The sequence below is a fragment of the Neopelma chrysocephalum genome, unplaced genomic scaffold (assembly GCF_003984885.1).
Source record: "Neopelma chrysocephalum unplaced genomic scaffold, ASM398488v2 Primary Assembly neopelma1_59, whole genome shotgun sequence".
Taxonomy (NCBI): domain Eukaryota; kingdom Metazoa; phylum Chordata; class Aves; order Passeriformes; family Pipridae; genus Neopelma; species Neopelma chrysocephalum.
Genome location: NW_020897714.1, coordinates 17052582 through 17077400, shown reverse-complemented (window position 1 = coordinate 17077400; position 24819 = coordinate 17052582). Strand labels below are relative to the sequence as shown.

Here is a 24819-nt window from a genome sequence, read left to right as displayed (position 1 = left end):
CCTAAAACAAGACTCGTGTAAGGATAAAATCTTACAGTACTGCATTGCTTCCATTTTGATGTCAGAGTCCTGCAAACCTACGAAGGAGATTCCTCAGTATAGCAATCAGTGTGATTGTCATTATACAATAAAGAGGTGTCTCTGATACAGTTGTCAGTTTGGCATCTTTTTTTTAATTACAGGATGAAAAATATTGGACAAGACGAAAGAAGAACAATGTGGCAGCCAAGCGCTCCCGTGATGCTCGACGATTAAAGGAGAATCAGATCACAATTCGGGCAGCCTTTCTTGAGAAAGAAAACACAGCCCTGAGGACGGAGGTTGCAGAGCTGCGCAAGGAAGTGGGACGATGCAAGAATATTGTTTCTAAATACGAGACCAGATACGGACCCTTGTAAGCACACCCCTTTTCCTTGTTAGGGCTCCTTGTTCTAGCCTCTTAGACTTCTCTGCCTTCCATAGAGACTCCCAGAAATAAAGTTCATGGAGGCGTTGCCATTTTACATCTATTAAAAAAAAACAACAAAACACAAAAAAACCCTGTTTCTGTTGGCACAACTTGTTCAGGCCCTTTCCTGATCATTGTGTTGCCCAAAATCTGTGTGTCCATATTTACAACTTTGTTTTTAACAACAATAGAGCATTTTCTGATGTCATACAGTAGAACAGATTCACCTGTCTGGAGGAATAAATGTGGATCCCTCCTGACTGGACAGGGTTTTTGCTATCTGTTCTAATCTTCATTTTAAGTGGAGAAAGAGCTTAGGAGATTCTTCTCTCTTTTTTTTTTTTTTTTAAATTTTCAAACTCTTATTCTTTTCTCCATTCCACACCCCCCCAGTAAAAGTGCAAAACACAATTTTAGGGTATAAGTAGATGTTGCGGGGCAGCATCATGAAATTGTTTCCTCTCCCATTCAGAGGCACTAGAAAGCACCTGTTGTATAGAACTCTGTTCCTGTTGAAGAGGAATAGGGGAACCTTTAGGACAGGGAGACAGAAAAATATTCAATCTCTTGTAAAAACAGAAGTATTGCAAGGTTAATTCATGAGTGTTATGCAGAACAGAGTCAGTGCAGTTCTGACTAAAATACTGTTCAAATGTCTTGGTAGGTTCTAATCCTGGATAACTTGCAGAAACCAAGGAGAAAGAACAGTAGTGAATCACTTGCTTTACAAATATGGACAAAATAATTTGCTGTGGGTTTTGGGCTGTATTTCTACCACCCCTCCTCCTTTTTTCCTTAGAGGAACTTCCCTCTTGAATTGCTGATAAAACAGCATGTTGCACTTAACTGAGAAGTAAGGGAGATTTAGAAAGAGAGATCTGGCTCATTAGGCTGAACCTTGAGTCCCATCTGTTAAAAAAAGGCCAGTACCTTATGCTTTGGAAGAAGAGGCTTTTTTTAAGAAGTAAACAAGCCACTGTTACTTTACTGCACCTTACCTGTTGTGCAAGAGATTGAGAAAGAGTTTTGGTTCTTTGCCTCCTGAACACTCTATGGGATAAGCTACACCCACTGTAAACACGAACAGTTTGCCTCACTATCTCTCCTGTGTAGCAGCATATCTGGTCTTTCCATGCTTGCTGGTTCTCTCTCCAGCATGTTTCCTGATAGAAAATTAGCACACAAGGCTTGCCCTTTTGGAAGTAATCCATTCTCAGCACCAAGCACTGCTTCAACAGTATGTGGTGTTAGAAGAAAAAAAAAAATGTTGTGTGTGATGTTGGGACCTTCTCCATGACCTACAACTGCAAGAACCAGAAGCTTTACCAGAAGTATATGTCTAGAAGTCCTCTTAACAAGAGAAGCTGTCTTAAGATAGTGGCTATGTCAGAACTCTTAGGCTATACTTCCTGGGATAATATTTATATTAAGGAATAAATATGGGATAGAAGATGTTGAGGCTAGCTTGCAGTTCCTCTATTGAAATCTGAAAAGTATATTTAAAAAGCATTGGGGTTTATTTTCTATACTAAAGACTTCTTGCCCAGCTTGTCTTTTAAACATCATGTGGAAATTGATATGAGGTTAGACCAATTGTGTGTTGACTTCTTAAGGAAGTGGAGAAGCAGGTTAATCGAGAACACTTAATGTATGCTTTGAACTATCTCCCCCTCTGTTATGCTCTTAATTTGACTAGAGTGGCTCTTGATGCAGTGTTTGTTGGTCTAATTTCTTTCAAACATACTAAAAATTGTCACCCTTTCAGCAGGGGTTTTTCTTTCACAGGGTGGTTTGTGGTGGTGATGGTGGGAAGTATGTTATAAATAAATTGTCACACTTAATGCTTTGCTTTGTTTAAAGTGACTTATCTGATTCCGAGTGATGCAACTTTAAAGACTTTTAAAAACAAAGAAACTAAAAAGCACACATGAATCGCCAGTCTTCAGAGTGAGCAGTGAAATCTATGAGGTGTCCCAACACAAACAACTGACGATGACCCTGCCTGCCTCCTTGCCTGCAAGTACCCCATCTGACTACCCAGGGCTGGGCATGATGAAAAGTGCAAAGTCTCCTTAATTCTGTATATGACTTTCTTATCTGTCTTTCTCACTGTAACTATGAACTACAATAAGCTTACCTATTGGGGTTTTGTCAAGACACTCAAAGTTCACATCTCAAAGTCCGTGACAGCCTGTGTGAATAGTGACTCTTCATTTCAGCACTCGAGTGGAAGAAAAGAGGGTGTTTTAAATGAAAGTGTCTGTATATATAAAGAACTGCTATGTTTTAAGACTCCTTTCCCTGCAGTAGAATGAATTTTATTTAATACTGCAGCTCACTTCTGGTACAGTGTAGCATACTGTGGAGTACTGTGAGTGTAGAACTAAAGACACCAGGAAAACAGCAGCCTGTGATGTGTGAGACTTCAGTGCAGAAAAGTACAGCAGATGTATTGAAACAAGGCACAGTGTGCCATACTGAGATTAATAAACCTCTATCAAATGACCCATGTAATAGTAAATGTGGTCGCTTTTCTGCTCCACAGCTACACTGCTGTAACCTGCTTTTTCCTTTATTTCGTTTATGAAATTTTCTTGCTAAAACAGGATCTATTCTTCTGTTAACGATATAGCAATCATGGAAAGGGTGCTATTCTGAGCTGCTGATCCCCAAGACTTCTGGCAGTTTAGACTACCAAAGGAGTATTAGCTCCAGCAAAACAATGGCTGTTAGCTGCCAAATTACAGTTTTCTGTCTCTTGACTGCAGGAGAACTGTGGTGGTGAAAGAGTACTTTCTTCATCTGTTTTATAAAAGTAAGCCAGTGATCTCCCAGAGTTACAACAGGCATCTTAAGTATCAAAACCCGTGTGCTGGTGTGGGAGGGTAGATGAAAGCTTGGACAGATTGTGGGGATGTTTATTGTGTGTAGAAGATGGAGGAAGTAGGTGGAAGTTCCGTTGTAAGAGTTTCATCAGCATAACAAGAATCTGCTCTTATATTGAGGAAACTTAAAATCTAAAGAAGTGGGAAGAAAAGTGTGTGGTAAGAAAAAGAGTTCTTAATTTCTAGGAAAGAAGTACAGGACCATGCTTTAGCCAAAATGGGGCTTGTAAGACAGGAGAGTATTGATGCATGGGGATTGATAAATAGCACACACCTCAAGAAAAATAATTTTGAAAGCTTTCAGAAGCACAAGTGCCAAAATTATGAGGCATGACTAGTTACCAGCATAGCTCAGCGCTATCATGTTGAACAATTATTTTGACTTTGAGATTCCACCGCTAATTTCAGAGCAGAAAGGCAAAGAGAAAAATGTGAGAAGAAGCAGCTGTTGTAAACTTAATTTAAAAAAAAAAAGATAAAAATTTCAAAAGCCAGGATTCATAACCAGTTTTTGACTGCATAACCTTTGTAAAGAGCATATATAGTTATTGACCTGTCATTTTTAACGGACCATGTTCTGAAGTCAAGCAAGTGTTTTTAACTTTTTGCTGGTTACCAAAGTATACTTGTAAGTGTATTATTATAATTTTGGATTCTAAAGATCTGAGATAACCTTGGGATATTCTTATGAAATAAATGAATAGCTTAGTTCCATATTGCTGAAGTGTCAGCATATATCTCTGCCTGTATCAAGTATTGCTGGTTTGGACTGATATTTTTGGTATGTACTGGTTTTGTTTTATTTTGGTGATAAAGGCCAAACCATGGATTAAAAACAAACAAACCAGCAACAAAACAAACAACCCTGACAGCATGTAAATGTAGCAACTTTTTGCATTCATAATTTCTAAATTTTTAGTTAGTTTTGGCTGTTCTTGAAAGTCATGCTTCCTGTTTAAATTGCAAAGCTAAACGGCATTGTAACTGGGCAAGCAGTTGCTAGTCCTTCATTTGGATCTTACTGTGCTTAGGAATATCTTTTAAATACTTACATATTGTGTACAGGATCTGGTTTTGCAGTATGTCATGGCATTTTAACAGCAAAATATTCAATCAGTGAGATTAGCATGTGCAATTCTATTGTTTTATTTCTGTTTTATTAAAAGCTTATACAATGGAAACCAACAGTGAATGTTCATTAAATCTTTCTCTCAGAGAAGACTGTTAGCAAACTCTTGTGCTTCCCTGTAGGACAGTGTAGATTTGCACAATCTGTAATTCATGTGTCTATGGGTTGCAAAACTGGAAAATCGCACTTTAGGGTGAGTGCGGCTCAACTTCTGTAGCTGGAGAATTTATTTTTTTGTTAATTTTATTTTTATGTTGAGAAGCAGCATCTTTAAAGGTAGATGAGAAGGTAGTAACTATTTAAAGGAGTGCAGATATTGCCAGACAAAAGATACTGTGCAATGCTGAAATCCTTCCTCTGTTTTTGCAGTCTCAGGAAGTTTACTGCTTCAGAGCTCTCTGCTCCTCTCAGAACAATTAGCTATATCATCTTGTTTCTTTGACTCTGATGACAATCCTATCTGTACGTGATAACTTGGGTATGTTTTCATAGTGGTCTTAAGAAGACCAATATTCTTTTAGCTCAGTTTGAACATTAGAAAATGCTGAATTGACACTGTTAGAGTCTGAAGTTCTCTAGCCTTGGAATATGCTCTGTAGAGGCCATAAGTGTGCCTGATGTCAGCCTACCCCATTCCAGCCATAAAGGGACCATCTCCAAGGGGAGAAAATAAAGGGAGTGTGTACCTTTCAGCATCACTGCAGGGATTGCCAGGAAAGAGCAGTTTTTGACTTTCATTGGGATGTGGATTGACATTGCATGGCCATTTCACAGTACTAACTTTGAAAATATATAAAGTGTGATGAGATTAGTGGACAATGAGTGTTATCTTACTCTACAGAAGAAACAGGCTATGAGTAAATGATGCACAACATTTAATACAGTATTGCTTTCATAAATGATTTTCTAATCTCTACATAGTTATATCTCCTTATAATAATGTGGGTTTGTATCTAAAAATTCCCTGGAAGCTTAATCTTTCACCTGTTGCCAAGATCTGCTCCCACTGAAGCTAGTAACAAAGATCTCATTAACTCCCACAGGAAAAATTCTTTACTCTCATGTGGTTATTGTGAAGTTTTAGCAAGTGCTGGAGTCATGGGTGTCTTTCCTTTACTGTGGAGCATTCTGTGCTGGGATCAGGTGGATGTATCTCAGATTGCAGGTGTAATGTTGGTAAACTGGTCTTATCACTTGTTCATCTACATAGTTAGTGATAGTTTTGGTAGTGTACTATAAACTTGTGTTGGGAGAAAAAGTGTTTTTGATTTGTTTTTTTTAAGAGGCTTTTTGCAGTTCTTCTAGTAACATTTTATGTCTTTTCTGGCAATTCTCCATTTCCTTGCTGTGCTGTTTGAAAGCCCAAGGTGTTCTAACTGTATAAATCACTTTCAGCATTATTTGCAGGACTGCTGCTAATTGTACCAAATTAATTTGAAGTTGGGATGTACAGTGGAAGGCCAGCAGCTTTGGGAATACTTTAATAAAACCACTTGTGCAGAAAAAACTATTTTTTTGTAGATAGCTGAAATAATGGACCTGCACAGAAGAGAGTATTGCTGCTTCAGTCTTGTAAGTCCCCTGAGCGTAAAAAGGCTCTGTTCCTTTTGATCAGGAGTTTTCATTTTTAGTGAGAGGGGAGGTATCTCAGACCTTTGTAAAATCCAGACAGGCTTTTGTTCTTCTGTATAGTTTTAGCTGCTAAGCACAAGATGAGAAATGCAGATTTGTCTTAGTGCATAAATCTCATATTTTTGGCAACATACATCTAATCCATTAAGAGCAAAATCATTTATTAGTGCTAGTGTTTTGCCTTTGCAGCACTACAAGACTCTTGACTGGCTTTCTAGATGTTCAGATAATTACTCTGATCTGTATATCTGCCACTGTAACATGGTGAAGATAGGTAAACTCACAGTTAAAGACTGGGAGAAAGGTAGAAAGAATAGGCTTATCAAAACTTCTGTGGAGATGCTAACATAATGCTAATTGAGAAATTACAGTTATTTAATTCCTGATAATACAGATTTGTCATACAGATGTAATTTGTTAGTTTGATAGTCTGCAGTTAGTTTGATAGACTCACCCTAGTGAGTCACTTTTGGAATGCAAACTTCTTAAAGTTCAGACACCCACAGGGAAAAAGGAATCCTTTGAGGAAAATACATATAGAGAGAGTTATAGATACTTGGCAAGGAGGGAAGAGGAGAGTAATGCAAGAGTCTGACCTGAGTGAAATTGCTAAAACTGACACCTCGCTGTTTACAATTTTAGGCCAATTTGGATCCCATCAGTCTAGCATCATTCTGAAGATAAGTACTTGTTTAGGTCTTGGGAATCTCCTTTTCTTGGTCTCACTTCCACAGTCCAGAAGAAAGTGAAGGGAATGTACAGATAGGGAGGCGAGTTACTGCAGAAAGGCATGGAAAAAATAGCTGTTGCTTCAACTAAGTGTGCTGTTGCACTGGGACTTGACCTGTGAATGCGAACTGGTAGTGCTGTGTCATGAGGAAATAACTATCTGAGGCCCCGATCTTTTAAGGCCTCAATTCTGCTATCATTTCTGCACGGGATGAGCCCTGTATCTGTAGAGAACCATGTGGACTTCACAGGATCTGTTCTTGAATGTGAAGCTCTGCCCAGGCAGTCAGCTGCAGAATTGTGTCCTTAACACACTGTCAGTTGTAGTTATAGGGCTGTTGATATTAAGTGTTACTTGGGTGCCTGTTACATAGCCAAAACCCTTGTTAACTTCATTTTCCTAACTAAGGCATGAGCAGAAGCCCTTTGCTGTACAACATCTGTAAAAAAATTAAAAATGTACTTCACATACGTCTAGTAAATTAAGGCATGTGATTTTGGTCTGTGGGTCTCAACAAACTTTGCTCGTGTACCTGCCTGAATGTTTTCTTAGATCTGCAGCTATGTCTCAGTGAGAAGGCATGGTGGGATTTGTTTTCCCGAGGGGGCACAATAGCGGGTGTCATCTGTCATGCTGCGGGTGACCACTTGCTACTGGCCAGGATCATGGATGGATGCATCCTCTGCACTTTTATGTGAAGTTGTCTGAAATATGGTGATTAACATGATTATTGGAATACTGTATTTTGTATAACTTAGAACATGTAAATACACTTTTAAAACTAATCTGTTCTCTGAAGTAATAAATAAGTGCTTCCATTGTAATATCTGAATATTGTTAATGCTTTATGTAGCTTGATTTGGGATTATTTTTTTCCTAGAGAACTACAGAAATCAAAACAAAGATTGATGTTGTGGAATTCTAGTCTAGTTGTGATGCTTTCTATCAGCAAAAAATGTTTTAATAATAATAACAATGAGCTACTTAAGCAGAGAAACTGAGATTTTTGAGGGAATTGATTCTCTTCCAGTCTTTCTTTAACAGTAGTCACGGATTACATTCATAATTGTACTCTTCCCATCCTGTTAGCTGGACAGTTGATTTGTTTGTGAGTAGCATTTGGAAAGTGTCAATATTAAATTATTTGTAAAGCTTAGTGATTAAGGAAAACTAAAGCTGGGTGTTTTTTGTTGGGTGTGGTTTTTTTAACTATTCTCTGTTTTGGCTCAAACAGATCTGTCTCTACCCTTCAGCCAGACTGCAGCAAGTTGCAGTGAAACAGTGAGTGACTGTTACTGAAGCTCATTTGTGACCTAGATAGTCTACATCTTTATTACTTCCATTATGTACATAGATGACACAGGTTTCCTGTGGTGTGGAAAGAGAGAGAAAGTGATTAATGACTTGTGGTTTTGCTGAGTACATGTTCACTGGATGCTGCACAGCTGGAACTTTAATCAGGTTTCATGACCTTTTCTATCTCATCTTAAAAGTTAAAAAACCCCCAAAACAGTGGAGTGAGAATCATGAGCAGTCAGCTAGAAAATATGAACACTTGGGTTTTGAGGTGGAGGTGAGATTGATCCATCAGCCTTCATGTAAAGAGATTAGCCTGTGATGACACTTTCTCCAGTCATAATATAACTTCTTTGTCTTTACTGCTGTACTGAGGCAGTTTCCTCTCTGGTAACAGCTGTGTCTACAGTGTTCCATAAATGACAAAGCCACATCTTTTGTAGTGGGCAGAGACGATGGTAGGTCTTTTTAATTTCTTCTTTTTTTTTTTTCCTCCCCTCTCAGTGTCTCTAGGCTGTAAAATAGCTATGAAATAGCTAATCATATGTGCAAGTTATTCTGAAAACTCTGTTCCTGTAAAGCTTTTTCACATACATTTTTTAACTAAATAGTTTGAGGGAACTCCTATCTGCTATATTTGGCCTGAAATTCTGTTGCCTCTTGGATAAAAGTATTTTTTTGTCTTCAGATGTGACACTGATCTGTCCCATTCATTCAGTGGGATGGATGATAAATCTGCACAGTATTTATATAAGATATAAGTCTGATCATAGTTTTACTGCGTGTTAAGTTGTTTAATCTCTTGGATGTCTACTCCTTGAGGTTGTCTATAAAATTCCTGTAGCTGCTTTTTGAAGCAGTCCATCAAGTGCATTTGAGATCATCTTGACTGAAAGATTCTATAGAAGTGAAAGAGATAATAAAGCTTGTAAAGCAGCTGGGTAAAACTGTATTGCCATAAATGGTTTTAATTTATATATGAATCTTCTGTCCCAAACTGCTTATTTTGTACATAAACCTAAACACTCCTGGCAGCTGATGGGTGAAAATAAAGGTGCTTAAACAGCAATCTAATGAGGAAAGGGCATTTCACTATTACAGAGTTGGTATTATTTTATATTTCCATTTATTACACTTTTTTAAATGTATAAACCACAGATTTGAATTCTCAAAGTCTTCAGCTTCGATTTTGTGAGTAGTTTAAATCCTCTCACCTCTCTGCTCGTAACTGGTTTTTAAGAAAAAGAAAAGCTTTTGTTTAAAATGTAAAATTTTGACTGTATTCAATTCTGTTAGTACCCTTCCTTTTTAAGAAATAAAATGTATATTCCACTATGCTGAGATCCAGTAATTTTGTTCTCTAGATAGCATATTGTGTGCTGTACACCTCTGCTGCCAGCACTACAGCTGCAATTTGCACTGAAGCTGGTAGATACTAAAGCAGCTGATCACCTTTTGGGAGTAGGTTCTTGCTGTGCATTTCCCATATGTTAATTGCGCTGGTAAGAGGTATACAATTCCCTGATTTTATTTTCTAGATTAATTGATTTCAAAAACTTTGCAGGGTTTTGCGTTTGTCCTGCAGTGACTCTTAGTTGAGGAGGAGAAATCTGACAAAAGTCAGCCACAGACACTTGGACCTTGCTTTGTCTGTTCTGTTGGAGCTGACAACATCCACACAATATTTAGAATTTACTTTCTTTCATGGGAAGTATAGTTCAGAATAAATAAGTTTTGACCATGAGTACAGCTTTCTCCATGCCTTTTCATTTTTTTACCTAAATCTTGGTTACTGTTTGGTTGCTTTGTTGAGGGTTTTGGTTGGTTGGTTGTTTTTTCATCAGTGGGGTTTTGTTTGTTTTTTTTCAAAAGCTGATACTTGAAGATCAACCATGTAAGGAATCTATATATTCACTGCATCTGATTGGAAAGGAGAGCTTCCAGAGAAGGCTGTATTCACTTTCTTTTGCTTCTTACAGTCCATGATATTTCTATCTGAGACACATGCTTTCAAGGTAGACAAGATCACTGGTGCTTCAGCTTAATCTCCAGAAACTGCACTTAGGCAGGCTTCATTGGATCCTTGCTTTTGTAAAAGGTATCTTGTATGATTACTGATGGAGGGTGTTAGCAAGGAAGAAATGAAGTGTCAGTGAGTTGTTTATCCCTGGCTGTCTTCCAGAGCTATGGCGGGATTATTGACCCAGGCAATTTGTTTATGAAAGCAAAAAACCTGCCTCTTTAGAGGGTTGTGCCTGACCTCTATCACATACCAAAGGCCAAGGACTTGACATGGCCAAACCAAGGAATTGCACTAGAAACTGAGGTGATACAAGGTTGTGTTGGATGTATCCTTCTGGTGTTACATGGCCTTACCACAGTGGAGGATATTTGGCATCTTTTCCTTGTTGCAATGGCAGCTGGCAGCAGCACCAATGTTTGGTATACAGTGCCTTCTTTTCAGGGAGCTTGAGCATTCTCTTGGATGGGTGGGGAGCGAATTTATAAATGTGCTAACTCTGCACATTATGTTACTAGTTCCCTTTGGAAAATGTTGCAGCTATTAGTGGTCTGAAAGATCACAATGGCAACCTCTTATTCAGCCTCCTTCCTGTTGTGTGTTGGGGGGATCTGCTGATCTTAGGACTTCAAATGTACTCAGTTTTGCTCCTCCTGGCTACACCAGATCCACAAGAGTGCAGAAAGGTTCTGTCTCTTGTTGGGTCTGTAGCATTCTGTAGTGGCAACTGGAATGTCTTGGTTGAGAAGTATGCAAGAGCTGCATCCACCACACTCTTCTGGATTTTTGCTTGCTCTTGGTTGTGGTTGTTGACTGGACATGGCCATTGAGAAAATATGTGTCTTAGGCTTCTGAGGAAATTGGGAGCAAACTGACAGCCAGAAGCTGATGGTATAGGTATGACAGACTTGTGGTAGGGTGGGTGGGGTGTCCCTGGGAAATAATTGCAAAAGGGCAATATGGGACCAGCCTTCCTCCCCTCAGGAAAGGAGGCAGAAGAGGCTGGCTTGGTAGCTAGGTGCAAAGGTAGCTAGGTACCAAGGTACTGAGGTAGCTAGGCATAGAGTGGAAAGTTGCTGGCAGTATTCGAGAGGTTGCAAGAAGGGAGTTCATGTACCTTATCCCTCTGTGCTTGATCACAGGTTTATGATCAAAAGTGGCTCTTGAAACATTTTATTCCCTAAATATGCTTCCAGCTTGCAAGAGCAGGCTCAGCACCCCACCCCTGGTCGAACCCTGGAGCAGGCAGGGCTTTGAGCCAGATCCCTGTGCCTGTTCCATGGTGGCAGTTTGACGGCAGCAGGGCCACACACTTCCACTGCTCCACCCCAGGCTTTGTGCTGTGGGTGCACCCCGTGCCCCAGCACTGCTTGACCTGTTTGTGCTTGGGAAGGGTGCAGGTGGCTCCCAAGGAGCAGCTGCCTCAGCCTTTGTTGTCAGCCAAGGCATTAATTTCATCCTGCTGGCTGCTTATTTGCTTCTAGGGCTTTATATGGCGTAAAATGTAAAATACATAATTTGAGGAGAAGTAGCCTCCTCACGTTCTCCCAGATTCACGTATTGCCGCAATCCACCGAGAGATGGGTGCTGCGGTGTCCTGCTCCTGTTTGGCACGCAGCTCGCAGCCCAGAAAAAGGGGCCGTTTCCAAGCCTTTATAGTGAAGGCAAGGCTAGCTGTCCTGCCCCTACTACAGGACGCATCTCGGGGTGTGACGCGGTCTGGGGGGACGGGCAGCCCTCGGCAGGAGGGAGGTGCTCTCGGGGGAGCACCGCCCGCCCGCCGCCCCCGCCCCGCCCGGGCCCGCAGCCCCAAATGGCGGCCGGGCCGCGCCGCCCCGCGCGCGTCGGGAGATGGCGCTGCGGCCGCGCGCACCGCCCCGCTCGGGCCGCGCCCGCCACAGGGCCCGCGGGGGTGGGGGGTCCTGGGCCGCCGGGGGGACCCGGCCTGCGGGGGCCGGCCACCCTCGGTTGGGCTGAGCAGATAAGGAGCAGCCTCAGCCTCCTGCTGCGGCACCTGCTGGGCTCTGACAGCTCTCCGCACCCCTTTAGCTGACCCCCCCCGCAGCCCTCACCGAGGATCCCGCGCCAGGGCGGCTGTGCCCGGCTGACCCAGCACTGAGGGGGACAAGGGGCAGGCAAGAACAGCTGATCACAAGGCTGAGGGTCACGTCGTGGCAATGCGGGCTCCGTGCCACGCTGAAACAGATTTTTGACTCCTGTACTTCTGATCTCCCTGCGTCAGGACATTTAGGGACTATCCCGGGAACGTCCTGACCGCCTCGGCCTAAAGGCACCCTCTGGCTTCCTGTGGTGAAGGTCCACAGAAGCCTAATGATACGAACAGTAGCAGGAGCAAGTGGGAGAGAGCAAAAGTGTCTCTAGTGTCCCCCGAGCTCCTGCAATAGGGAAAATATCACCAAGGTCCCAGAAGGGCACTGGCTGCCACAGTGAACAACAGCTCAAGCTCCCCAGGTGTTGCCCCAGCACACTAAGCCCGAGGGAAAAGCTTCCCTGGCCCTAGAGCTGGCGTTATCCTGAACCTGTGAGCAAGGCAAACCAGGACACCCAAAGCATGATTAAGAGCAGCAGGAGTGGCCCTGTTCTTCCTTCCCTGCCTCACTCCAACCTTGGCTGGAGAGGTTACAGACACGAAGGAAATTAATTTCTAAAAACGCAGAAGGAAAAGAGGTGACCTCTTTCTTGCCTCTTCAAAGATCTGGGAGGACCCTGAAGCACGACATATGTAACCTATGGAGGATGCAGGACACTGAGGTTTCAGCCCTGTACCAATCCGTCTGGGGACCAGCTTGAGGACAGGATTTCAAGCTTCATTTCAGACGTGTGTATGGCTCATTCTAGGCTCCCTCATCTCCTGCCATGCAGTGACTACCAGCTTGCTGAGTCTCTTACCAAATTAGGCTTCTTCTGCCCACCTTCCAGCCTGACAGGCTGTCGCAGAAGTTTATACCATGACTGGCTAGGAAATTCTTTCTAATTTTAAGTCTAAATGTATTTGTGATCCAGATGACCTTCTAGGAGAACAAATTAGACTTTTGCCCTAGCATATATTTATGATGCATGGATCCTGTTCACCCTCAAACTCTCCTGTTTTAGAGGAAACAAGCTGCACGCTCAGAATGGCTGCTCACAAGCCTGCTCTGTACCTGCTACAGGTCAGCTCCATCCTTCCAGAGGAGGGGTGTCTAGAGCAGCATCTGCAATGCCAGGTGAAGCAGTACCTCGTACTTGTTGGTCACTCCAGACAATTCTTTGTTGGGAATATCCTTGAACTGAGAGTCTTTATTCAGAGCCAAACTGGCAGCACATGGACAGTGTCCACCCACTACCTGACTTCTTCCAATGCTCTAGCTTGAGGGATGTCTTTTTTACAGCATTCTGAGGCAAAACACTGCTGGTTTTGACAACTCTCCCTGTGACTGACAGAGCCCCTTCCTTAGCCAACTCCTTACGCACCTTGCCTCTTCCCTGCCAGTCCTTGTGCCAGCAGCATTCAGTGGGAGATGGGACGTTATGTGGTCCCCTGCTCTGGACCACCTGTCTCTTGCCCTCGCTATGAGGGATAGGGTGGTGCTGGAGTATCATGTATCTTCAGGAGAATGTAGGTTTTTTCCCCTCTCAAGATCCCTTCTGCTCTGCTCCAAGGAATTGTGATAACCCTGTGGTTCAAGGAAGAGGGAATGACCTTTCTAAAGTTACAGAGTGAGGCCTGGGGAAAGAAAGGGTCACTGCTGGTCCTGCCAGCACACAGGGCTGTGAGAGGTGAGGAGAGGATGTCAGGGGACTGTTGATGGGCAAGGAGATCTGGAAGAGAACATGTCCTCCAGGTACCACCAGCCCTGTGCCGAGGTGCTGCGTGTCCCTCTGTGGCAGTACAAAGCATTGCTCAGGACTGGTTTAGCCAAGCCCAGCAGTAACAGTTGCCCCCACGGGCTGGACATCTGCGCAGCCTGGCTGGGGCTGTGGGGAAGAGCTGGAGAAGGAGGGAGGGGGAAGATTTAAAAATAGTCCCCTTCTCATTTTTGCAGCTGTCATTCATGGTGCTTAAGCAAGCCCAAGGCCTCCCAGCTCCCATACACATTACTCCTTACATAATGGGAGACACGCGGGCATTGCTCCAGGCCGGGAACAGGCATCAGGCTGGGAACAGGCAGGGACGTGACATTTACGCTATCCTGCCAAAGCTGATGAGCAGCTCCAGGGTGTTCAGGCCCTGAAAAAAACCTGTGGGTTGAGGAAGGCACCTCGTGTGGCTGTCAAGGGCAACACAGCCACAGCTATGGGCTGGGAAGGAGGTGAGGGAGAGCAGGATGCAACCCAAAAGCGAAGGCTGGCCTCACTATGGCAGAAAGCTGGCCTGGGCTTCTGGGCCGCTGTGGTGCTTCTGGGGCAAATGGCTGTGGGAAGGGGTTGGGGGCTGTGGGGAGGGCTGTGGGAAATACCATAGTAGGTCCCAAGGGGTGACTGTTTGCCAGAGGGGAAAATGTGGCCACCAGCAGTGAAGGAGGAGGGAGCAGTGCAGAGATGGCACAGGGAAGCAGAAAATATGGATTGCAGAGCAGCTCCCCAGGGAGGGGAGCTGGGAAGGGGAGAGCAGGAGGTGTGGGAGGACAGGTCTGGGGAGGAGGAGAGGGACAGGCAGTGCAGGAAGGACAGTGCTGAGAGAAAGTGGTGTGAGGAGGAGACCGAGTGGATGGGTAGAGTTTTGAGAGGGAGACAGGGTGAGAAGAGCAGTGCTGGGACTGGTGGGGGCTGGAGAAATGGAGGATGGTTCAAGTGCTGGAGGAAAAGGTGAAGGTCCACCAGAACCACCAGAACTGCCTGCCCTTTTCTGCCACCTCGGTGCTACAGGACAAACATTGCAAAGGGCAAAAGAGCACTCCACGTCCCCTCATGTCAGCCACACTGGGCTCAGGCACTGCTCCCACATGCTTTTTCCCTACCTCCCTCAGCCTCTTCGGCTCTGAAAACTGCTAACTCAGGGAAATTCCAGAGACAGGGGCTGTGCATGTGGCAGCAGGTCAGGAGGACAGAGTTGGACAGCGGTGGGGAAGCCACCGCTCTGCACCTGTGAGCCTCAGCCTCCCAGCCTATCTCATCTAGGAACACTTCCACCCCTCCCACCTTCTGGCCAGGAACTGAACCATATGCCTGCTCACTGTAGGATCCTCTCTTCTTCCAAAGATCACCGGCTTTCATGCTTTATGTGCCAGCAGCCAGACTGCCTTGGGTAAGGCATGAGTCACTGTGGTGCGGTTATTTAAAGTGTGTCTCCTAAGCGCCAGCCACGTGCCTGTGCTGCGCGGGCTGAGAGGGAACGCGCAGCTGGACCCCAGAATTAACACCAGGAGGGCCAGCTGCCGAAAGAAAGGCTGAGACCCAGTTAGCTTCTCCCAGAGCAAAGGGAAAGCTTGGCATTTCACGGCAGCCCCCTGTCAGTGGGGAGAACAATGCAGCTCATCCTAGTCCCAAACCACAACAGGCTATTTCCATGTCCACAAACCAAAAGTGCTTCAGAGGACATGACTGTTGTTGCCCAGGGGCTGGGCAGGCCTGGGGCTGGTTTGGCAGCCATGCAGTCACCCACTTTACAGGAGGCATGACCTGGAGCCACCAGGATGGTGCTGGGATTGTGCTTGGGTTCTCCTGGTGCTGGAGCAGGAGCCAGAGTCCAATCCTGAAATTTCAGGCAGCTATGGACTTCTAACAACTGTTGGCAAAATGGATGCCTTAACTAGTAAATATTTCTGGCATATTCTAACTACTCCCTGCTGTTTTCCATTAGGACTGACATCCCAGAGCAATGAGTAAGTCCCAGCGTATGTCCTTCCTGGCTCCGCATCATTCAGCCAGACCCGCTGCAAAGCTGCTGGCCTATGAATGAGTCCAGGCTTGGGGAAGCTTGTTCTCCCCCTGCATCCTGCTGGCACCGAGGTCTTGGGCACGCTATGTGCTTAGGCTGAGCCTCGCCATCCTGTCCCACTGAGGAGACGTGGTAACAACAGCCAGCCTTGGCAGAAGGTTTGAGAAGCTGCTGCTGGCCAAGTTGAGGCAAGACTGGGCATTTCTAGCGTATGGAAAAGGAGATCTCACTGGTGAGCATGACGTCTGCACTGGCAGTCAGCATGAGGAGGTGAGAGAGCAGAGCACAGTTTTGCAGGGGACCACATGCAGGCCAGCTAGATGAAAGATCTTGTCTGTGTTTCCTTGCAAAAGTAATTTTTTCTGGCCCAGAGCAGAGACAGTGCCTGCAATCTCCCAGTCAGGCAGCAAAAGCACAGAGGGTTGCAGGGGACTCAGCTGCCAGGATACGTCCACAATTTTCTCTTCCTTTAGACCAGCCCACTCAGGACCAAAACAGCCCTTCCCTAGAGCCTGGCTACTTCTGCTGCCTCTTGCACATGCCTGGCCCCGCATTAACCTCTCAGGGAGGGTCTTTTCACAGGGGTAAGATGCCCCCTTGAGCCCACGAAGATCACTTTTTCTCTCCTGTAAAATACATCATTTAGCTTCACGGTGTCACAGAATGTATCAGAGAAGGTATTTGTGCTAATTGCCCACTAAGCATTTCCAGAAAAAGACAGACTCATCTTTCCCAAGACAGCAACAGCAGGAGAGATTTGTGCCTGGATGGGACCCATTGTCCTCTCCACACCCAGCTCCTTCTTGTCTCCCTTTCCTGGCCTATTGGGAGATTACTGTCTCTCTTCCATCTCTCCCTTGGTGTTACTCCTTGATTTCCCCTCCCTCCATCTCCTTTGCTTGGCTAGACTTTCATCTTCAGATTTCTTTTTCTTTGTCCTCTTTCTTGTTGTTTTCCTTCTGCCCTCCCTGCCTCACTTCTCTCCCCCTTCATTTACTAGTCACTGGTTTCCACTAGCCAAAGTGGTGCTGGAGCTGTCAGTAAAAGAGCCCTCCAACTCCTACAAGCTGTAGTACAGACCCAAACTCCATTTCTACCCCAGACCGTGGGCTCCAAGCCCACCTGCAGCTTACACCTCTCAGCTGAACCCTCCTCCCACGAGGCTCCACTACACTGGACCTCCGCTACTTGTTGCTACAGCTGTAAAAGCAGGGACCGACACAGCAGGGGAGGGATTGTGGCTGCTACAACATGTGCTTCAGGCACCAGCTCTCTCACCAGTCTACATCAGGCTGTAGAGGCTGATGTTTAATTGCCTGTCTTCCCTCTGCTGCCTGAAGTCCAAACGCCACAGGCCCCTGCATGCCTTGGGGCCTTCACTGCAGTGATTGGGCACACTTAGGGGCTATGTAGAGTCTGCTTTGACCCCCAGCTAACAAGAACCAAGTTGTTCTCTCAGGTCTTTCCCTTCACTATGAAGTAGTTTCTTCATCATTTTCTTCCTTAGAGAATGTGGAGATGGCTCAGCAGAGAGAGCAACAGTTGCAAAATTATGTAAGGCATGAAGAAGTATCTACGTGAGGAACAGTAGGGCTTTGGGATTCTGCTTCCCACTGATGATAGTGCTACCCTGATATGGAGCAAGGCCACACTGAGCTACGAGCCTGTTTGCAAGCTGAAACACCTTGGGCCTGCTTGATATTAGGCCAGAAAAAAAATATGGTTGCTGGAACTGGCACCAACCACTTGGGAGCCAGCAGTGGATAGTTCTGGATGGTGGGTAGCCTGGAGCTGCTTTCAGGTGGGATGCTAACCTGATACCCTTGGTGACAATGTCTGCTGAATTAGGTCCTGTGGTATTTTTGTAATAGCAGAGCTGTGAATTGCAGCTTCCCAGCTAAATTGCACTTGAGTAATGCTCTCATGACTTGACTATCTCCACAACATTTTAATTAGTCATTTCTGTCTTCCCTAGCACAACACGGTAATAGTACAAAATTACTGTTATTAGTACAAAATGGCTGCCCTGACACCCACTGTCACACAGCTCTTTTGAAGATGGGGCTGTATTTCAGCAGCAATGGGTGGTCTTGAAGGTGTTTTTGGAGCCATTGGAGGGAAAAAGCATCAATACAGCGGATACAAAACCAAGGGCAGACCTTCTGACTCCTTTTCTTTGCAGTCCACTGAGGGACTGACACCCAAGGGCTGTAAGCTCCCATGGAAGTCAACTCTGATACTGAGTGCAGCAGAAGCAGAAACAGGCCCTGAGGAAGGATGGCAAGGACAGGAGCTTGGGATGGAAAAGATTCAGAGGGCCCATGCATACTGACTCCTCCATAAGTGTAAGCAAGCAGAGCTGCACTTATACTCCTGCTTTATACAGAGCACCGCAGGAGCAGTTTGTACTTGTAGATAACACAGAATGGTGATCGAAAAAACCTGTCTCCCTTTTTGGCTCCAGCAATTAGCCTGTACTCAGTGTTTCCATTAGTAAGCGAACTGAATGATGGCATTAGGTAGTTTGACATAATCCTATTTGCCTACAAAGAAAGTACAAACTCCTGCTTCTGTAAGCACAGCAGGAGTCAAACTGCATCATCAGCTTCTTTGGTCATAGCTCTAAGCCTCTTTTTAACCAGTTCTTCAACCTGCTTGGAGAAGGCTCCTCAAGCTCTTGCTGTGTGTCAAGTTGCACGTTCTTCGCTGCACTGCCTGTACACTTCAAGAGAGTTCCCACCACAACTCTTCAGCCTCTCCTCTCCTCCCTCCTATATTCCCTCCATAGCTTTGCTTTGGGATCAGTAGCTCCCAAGTGCCTCAGGCTATTTGTGGTAGACACACAGTGCAGGAATTTGGTTAAGACAGAGCTACTTTCATCAGGCAATGACATTTATTCCCCCATCATCATATTGCATCAACATTCACGGCATGTCAGTGCCCCATTGCCACATTGCTTCTGATTAAATGCCTCTGGGGTTTAATGAGTTTTCCTCCTGTTGTAAACCACTGGTCACTGGCTGTGGTCACTGCTGTAATCCCAAGGTAATTTTGGACATCCTGGGAGGGGTGGCAGAGCCAAATGCAGCTGCAGCATCCTTCAAAGGTTGAAGGGGTTTTTTTGAGTCTTTCGCAAAGCAAGAACACACCTTGCAATACCCATCACCCCAACTGGTCAGCAAAGACTGGTCTCAACAAGCTGTTCTGAACACACTCCCCTCATCTCGAGCCACGCTTCTGCCATCCTCGCATCTGCCACCTGCTCTGTCATTAGCTCCTGGGCTGAAGCCAAAGACTGTGGCAACACCTGAGCTACTAATTGGGCTATTACAGCAGCACTAATAGAACAGAGACACCTCTGCCAGCCAAGCCAACTGCTCCGAGATGGGCCCAGCAGTGTGCAGCCAGCGCTCCCACTGAGCTTGAAGCCCCCCGCGCTACCACGCAGCAACGAGCTCCCGCAGCCACGTGCCCGTGCCGACATTTTTGTAAGTGCTGTTTCGCTGCATGGAGGGCAGTCACTGCCAGCCAGGCAAGGCATGTGTGGGAAGTGGAGAAGACCAGGCAGAGCTGTGGAGGGGGAAAAAAGGGAATCAGATGATCACAGATGAATGGCACAGGGATGAATGGGTCCAGCACGAGGCAAAGGTACTACAGGGAGAGATATCACTGCTCACTGGTGGCAGAACTCTCCCTTGCACCCTACTGCTGGCTGCTGTTTGCTTCCAGGATTAGACTACAGCATTAGGGAAAATAATCCACTGGAGCAAGGATGATAGAGAGATGAGGGAGAGAAGAAGGATGGGTCCCTGGAGAAGGATGCTTCCCAAATTCCCCAGGTGGTTGAGCTCTCATTGTGGGGAATGCAGTACCAATGGTGGCATTAGCTGGTATCATAACCAGCTATCTGGGAAACGCTTCCATACTCTTGGGGACTTCTTATAGCCTCTGGCAGCAGATACATGTAACAGCAAACATTACAGAGGTGCAGGTGCATCCATTCACCTTCCTTTCTAGTCTGCTTCCACAAGGCAGAGCAGACAAACTCATTTGTGGACCACTTCGAGTGTTTAACTCCCCAAGGTCAAACCTGCTTTGCTTGGCCTTGAAGAGGCCAGCATTCACCCAGCAGGAGCTATGGCTTTGGCAGGGCAGGCTCCAGGCAGGAGTAAAGACAGCTGTGCCCCTGGGTAAGAGGCTTTTAAGTGTCTGCAAGGTGGAGAGCCACGGCAGTGCAGCCTGCTTTGCTGGTGGAAGAGCCTGGAAAGCCAGCCCTTGCCACCACAAGATGAGTAAGATCCTGCCAAGTGACAATTACCTCAAGGAGGAAACGTGGCTCCCTCCAGGAGCAGCAATTACCACTTCCTCCACCAGTATCTCCAGGTGAAGAGAGTGGCCAACTGCCTCACCAGGCACAAGAGCAGAGGAAACAGGCACAGGATCCACAGCTTGCGGTGGACACCCTTTTCTGTATGCAGACCCTGCAGGGAGAGGGGGCAACATAAAAGACAGTGAAATAAATGGAGGTGCTCTTGCTAATCGTACCTTCCTCAACAGAGTTGTATCACAGAAAAACACTTGGGAAGGGTTTGGGACTTTTTTTGTTCACAACCTCACCCGATTCTGTCAAGGTCAACAAGACTCACTAGATAAAATCAGTGGGTTTTTGTCAACCAGGCAAACACAGTGACACCCCTTCCCCCCACCCTTTTACCTCCTGGGCTGTGGAAGCCAAAAGGCACCTCCAGCCATTTGTGGGAAGCTTTGCCACACCACTGAGGTGACACTGGCCTTCTCCCGTGGTCTGGCTTTTGTGGCTTCCTCATGGTAATGGGCCCCTCCTACCAGCTCTTAAAACCCTATGAGAGCAGAGCAGCTTTGGAGAAGACACTTGTGCAACTTTGCAGCACACTCCAGGTACGTTAAAGGAAGATGTCCAGCTCCAACCAGTTCTGGACTATGAAGCTCTACTGGCCAGGCCAGGGAAGGGTCAGCACACAATTACTAACACAGACCTCCACTTCCTAGTGATGCTTTACAGATTAGTGTTGTGGTCCTCAGACAACCTCGTTCAACCAGTTCATCCCACCTTCCAGGAAAGCTCCGTCACAGGTAGAGATCAATCCAGGTGTTGCTGGAAGACCCACAGGTCCCCAGAGCAGCTCTTAGCAGTTGACTCAGAGGAGTCAAGGATTCAGCAGCCTCAGGTATCTCATGATATAAAACACTGGGGCCAAGTTTGGGTCTTTTCATACCATTTTAAGGTGGTGGGAAACCTGGAGTTTTTTGCTTAAAAATATAAAGCAGAAAAATCTTCTCAGCAGTGATGTTGTCTGTGTGTTCACAAAGAGATGTGGTCAGTGGCTTTCTCCTGCAATACATACTGGTGCAATATGACTGATGGAGTACCTGCTGGTTAGATGCTGTATTATTCTTTGCTTGCTATGGAGCTGTTGTAGTCCCCACTCTCACCCCTGTAACCATTGACTTTGGAAAGGTTTCAACTTATGTTTAATGACTGGTCAAAATATTCCCATAACAAGTATCTCTGTGAAGGAAAATAATATTTTTCAAAGAGCACTGTGGCTTTAGAGAAGACAATAACTCCAAGATTAAAAATGAAGTCTTATGAGAATAAAATAATCTTTCTTATCTGGCTTTGTATCGATCGGGAAGTCTCAATGGCCAAACTTCTCATTTGAATAACCAAGTGAGGTCTCTCTTGCATGGTTTTATACACTTGATCTGTGCTGTGACTTATAATCTGGAACATAAGAAAGTTTCTTTGTTTATGTTTATAAAAATCAGCAATTTGTGGTTCCCCATGCTGATGTGTTAGCACTTAGGCTGTAGGTTATAGCATTCAAGGCCTTGTCCAACACTGACAGCTTACACTGCTCTCCTCAGCAACGCTGGGCACCTTCGGCTCTGCTTCGGAGCATCACAGCCCATGCGCTCTTCCTGGGCTTGTTTTGTTAGATCCTGTTTCATCTGGGTTTGTCAAGCCCTTGCCCTTCCTCAGTGGATGGCTGGCAATGGTGTGGCTGCGAAGGATAAGCTGTCCTTCCCCAGCATGTCTCCATCCCATCCCTTTGCATCATCTCCTTTCCCATTCAGAGCAGCTCCCAGTGGTGGCAGGATCAGCATGAGGCGTCAGAAGTGACCGATGGGTGCCGGCCCTAGTGCTCATGCTCCGTGAGTGCGGTGAAGCCATGGCCTCCCCCCAGGCCTCGGTGTCTCCACGTGTTGGAGGCAATGACAGCACTGTGACTCTTGGGCCCCCTCTGACATCTGGCCATGTCAGGACCAGCCCAGAGGGAGAATTGGAGTAGGCTTGTGCATGAGAGTGTGGCAAGCAGGGAGCCAGGTGGGGACAGGCAGGCTCGGCTGGACTGTGCCGGCTGGGAAGGAGGCCTACACAGCTGCTGCCCCTGTTGGGTCACCAGGAACATGCACCATTTCATCAGGTGGGGATAGGAAGAAGGGAGTTCCAGCCTTGCCTCCTCATGACATTCGCACCTGTGTGTAAACACCTCTGACGTCCCTGGAATGCTGTCCTCCTTCTCTCTGCTCCTCAGTCCTTCCTTGGCTCATGTTCGTGGTCTTCCAGACACCTTAGCTGGTCTTTTCCCCCATGTTCTCTACTGCTCTGCCAGTCCGTTCCCTTCAAGGATGCAAACCCCAGTGCTCCCTTGGCAGATGAGGTCTCTTCAGTTCTCCCTGTTTTTTCTATGTGCCCCTCACAGGCCCAGTGGATTGTGTGAGTGCTGCCACTTTGCGTGACGTCCAGTATGTCCTCCTGGCTGCAGCTGGGCATCACACAGACAGAGACAGAGGATGACCTTGGTAGGTTTTGGAAAGGCGCCCGAGGCCTGCTGTGACGTTGCTCATGCCTCTGTGGGAGCCTGCAGCAGCACGTGTTGACACTGAACTCGACCACAGGAAGATCAGGAAATGCAAGAATGCCTGTTGTTGAGGGAAGCTGGACTTGGCCTTTGCAAAAATTCACTGAGTTGTGCAACCGAGGCCTGTGAAAGAAGCATTTCCTGCTGCAGCAACATTGCCCATTGCCCTCCCTATGCATCACCTTGTGTGGGTCATTTCGGGTTTATTTTTTTCTGATGAAAGCCCCAGTTGCACCTTCTGCAAGCAGTTTCTGGCTAATTCACTCGAAGGAAAACTTTGTCCTTGGTGGAAACACCCTGCCAAGTGGGAGGGACACACTCCCTCCTGAGGATCTGCTTCCTTCAGCAATCTAGCTGTGCTGGCAGTGCAAGGCCAAAAAAAATAAGCACAACCCTCCCCTCAACTTTCAGCAACTGCAGAATAACATGGGGACCACACTTGTCTTTCTCAGCATTCAATGAAGAGGGAGCGTGTTCCCCCCACTCCTCCAGCTTCGCCATTCCTTGCCACTCCTCAAGGTAAAGAGGCAAAATTTAACCCTGAATCTTCTTTGCTGAGATCCTCTTTTCCTACTTCACTCCTGTGCCTCTGAGTTCTTCTTGGGGGAAAAAAGATCACATTCCTTCCCAGCACATGCATGTACCACACTGGAGTCACTTTTGACACTGGCGATGGCCACACACAAAATGTGCCCTTTGCTGACCGGTACAACTTAAAAGCACCATGTGCCAGCTGGGGCTTATCTTTCACTGGCGTGTCTTGGGGCCGGGTGAAAGCTTCATTCTTCAGCAGCTTTCTAAAAAGATCAGGTTTCTGGAGGTGACGATGCAGGCAGCAGTGGGGGGACAGTGGAAGAACAGCTCTGCAAGAGCTGGGGTGAACATGTTCCCGGCTGTGTTTGAATTGGAGCCTTGCCACAGAAACCAAAGGAAAAAGCGTAAGATTTTGGAGGTGGCTAACCTTGGCGACAGCCTGCTGCTGGGCTGGTGCCTTGTGCTCTGGCAGAGGAACACGTGAGGTGGAAAGACCTATCTGTCCCTCTGTGACCATGGTGTCAGCCTTGCCCCTCACACCTGCTGGGGCCATGGGCAGTGCTGGGCCTGCAGCCATGTGAGCAGGGAGCAGGTGGCATTGGCAGGAAAACTCTTCAGGGATGCCAAGGACTCAGCAGGTCCTGGCCCCCCCAACAGTGGTATTTTTCCACCTCTTGATCCTGGCATGTCGGCAAGTGCTGGGACACAGGGAGGCACCTGCTGTTGGCGGTGCCTGTGCCACGTGTTATTCAATCCCAATAATCCCAAGTCTCTGGGAGGCTCTGGGGTAGTGAGAGATGCTCTCCTGTTGGACCAAACTTGGGCTGTTTTGCTAGGCCTGTATTTTAAATACGGTCCAGGGAATGGCCTTTCATGCTTGCATAAGGCTTTCCTCTGCGACCCAGCCCCCTCCGTCTCCTTGAACAGCCTGATTCAAGTCAGAAACTACTGCTGTCACAGACTGAGAAGCCCAAGGCTCAAGCATGGCATTTTCTACCCAAGCTGTCTCCTCCTTTCAGGTAGGAGCCTGCCTGCTCGATGACTCAAGTTGCAAGTTTCCCTCTTAATAACGGAGTCCCCTGTGACGAGTGTCTAAACAACACCCCCACACCCCTCGCTTTGGAGGTTTCAGGAGACAAGTCCCATCTTGTTGCCATGCCCCAGGAGCACGCTACCGGGGGATCAACTCATTCACTGTCCAAACACCTGGCAAACACTCCCACACCCAGGCACTACCCTGCACTGGCCCAATGTGGAGCTTCAGCACCTCTTTCTCCTCTCTGAAGGCTGATGGAAGGCAGAGCCTGTCCCTGCACATGGCTTCCAGGCAGGGGTTTCAGCTCTCCCTGCCCTTCAGGC

General features: G+C 46.3%; 1 protein-coding gene across 5 annotated transcripts in view; it reads left to right on the top strand.

The window, feature by feature from the left end:
* The window catches only part of TEF (TEF, PAR bZIP transcription factor), a 36120-nt gene extending 13126 nt beyond the window's left edge, over positions 1–22994 (top strand). For 2 of the 5 annotated variants that reach the window (XM_027680133.1, XM_027680130.1), the window contains exons 4-5: positions 183–394; positions 2309–9457. In XM_027680133.1, coding sequence (XP_027535934.1) covers positions 183–394; positions 2309–2330 — 234 coding nt within the window. In that variant the 3' untranslated portion in view covers positions 2331–9457. Of the gene's footprint in view, positions 1–182; positions 9458–22767 lie in introns of those variants that run through there. The other 3 variants (XM_027680129.1, XM_027680132.1, XM_027680131.1) reach the window with 3 other exon arrangements.
* The last annotated feature ends 1825 nt before the right edge of the window (positions 22995–24819 follow it).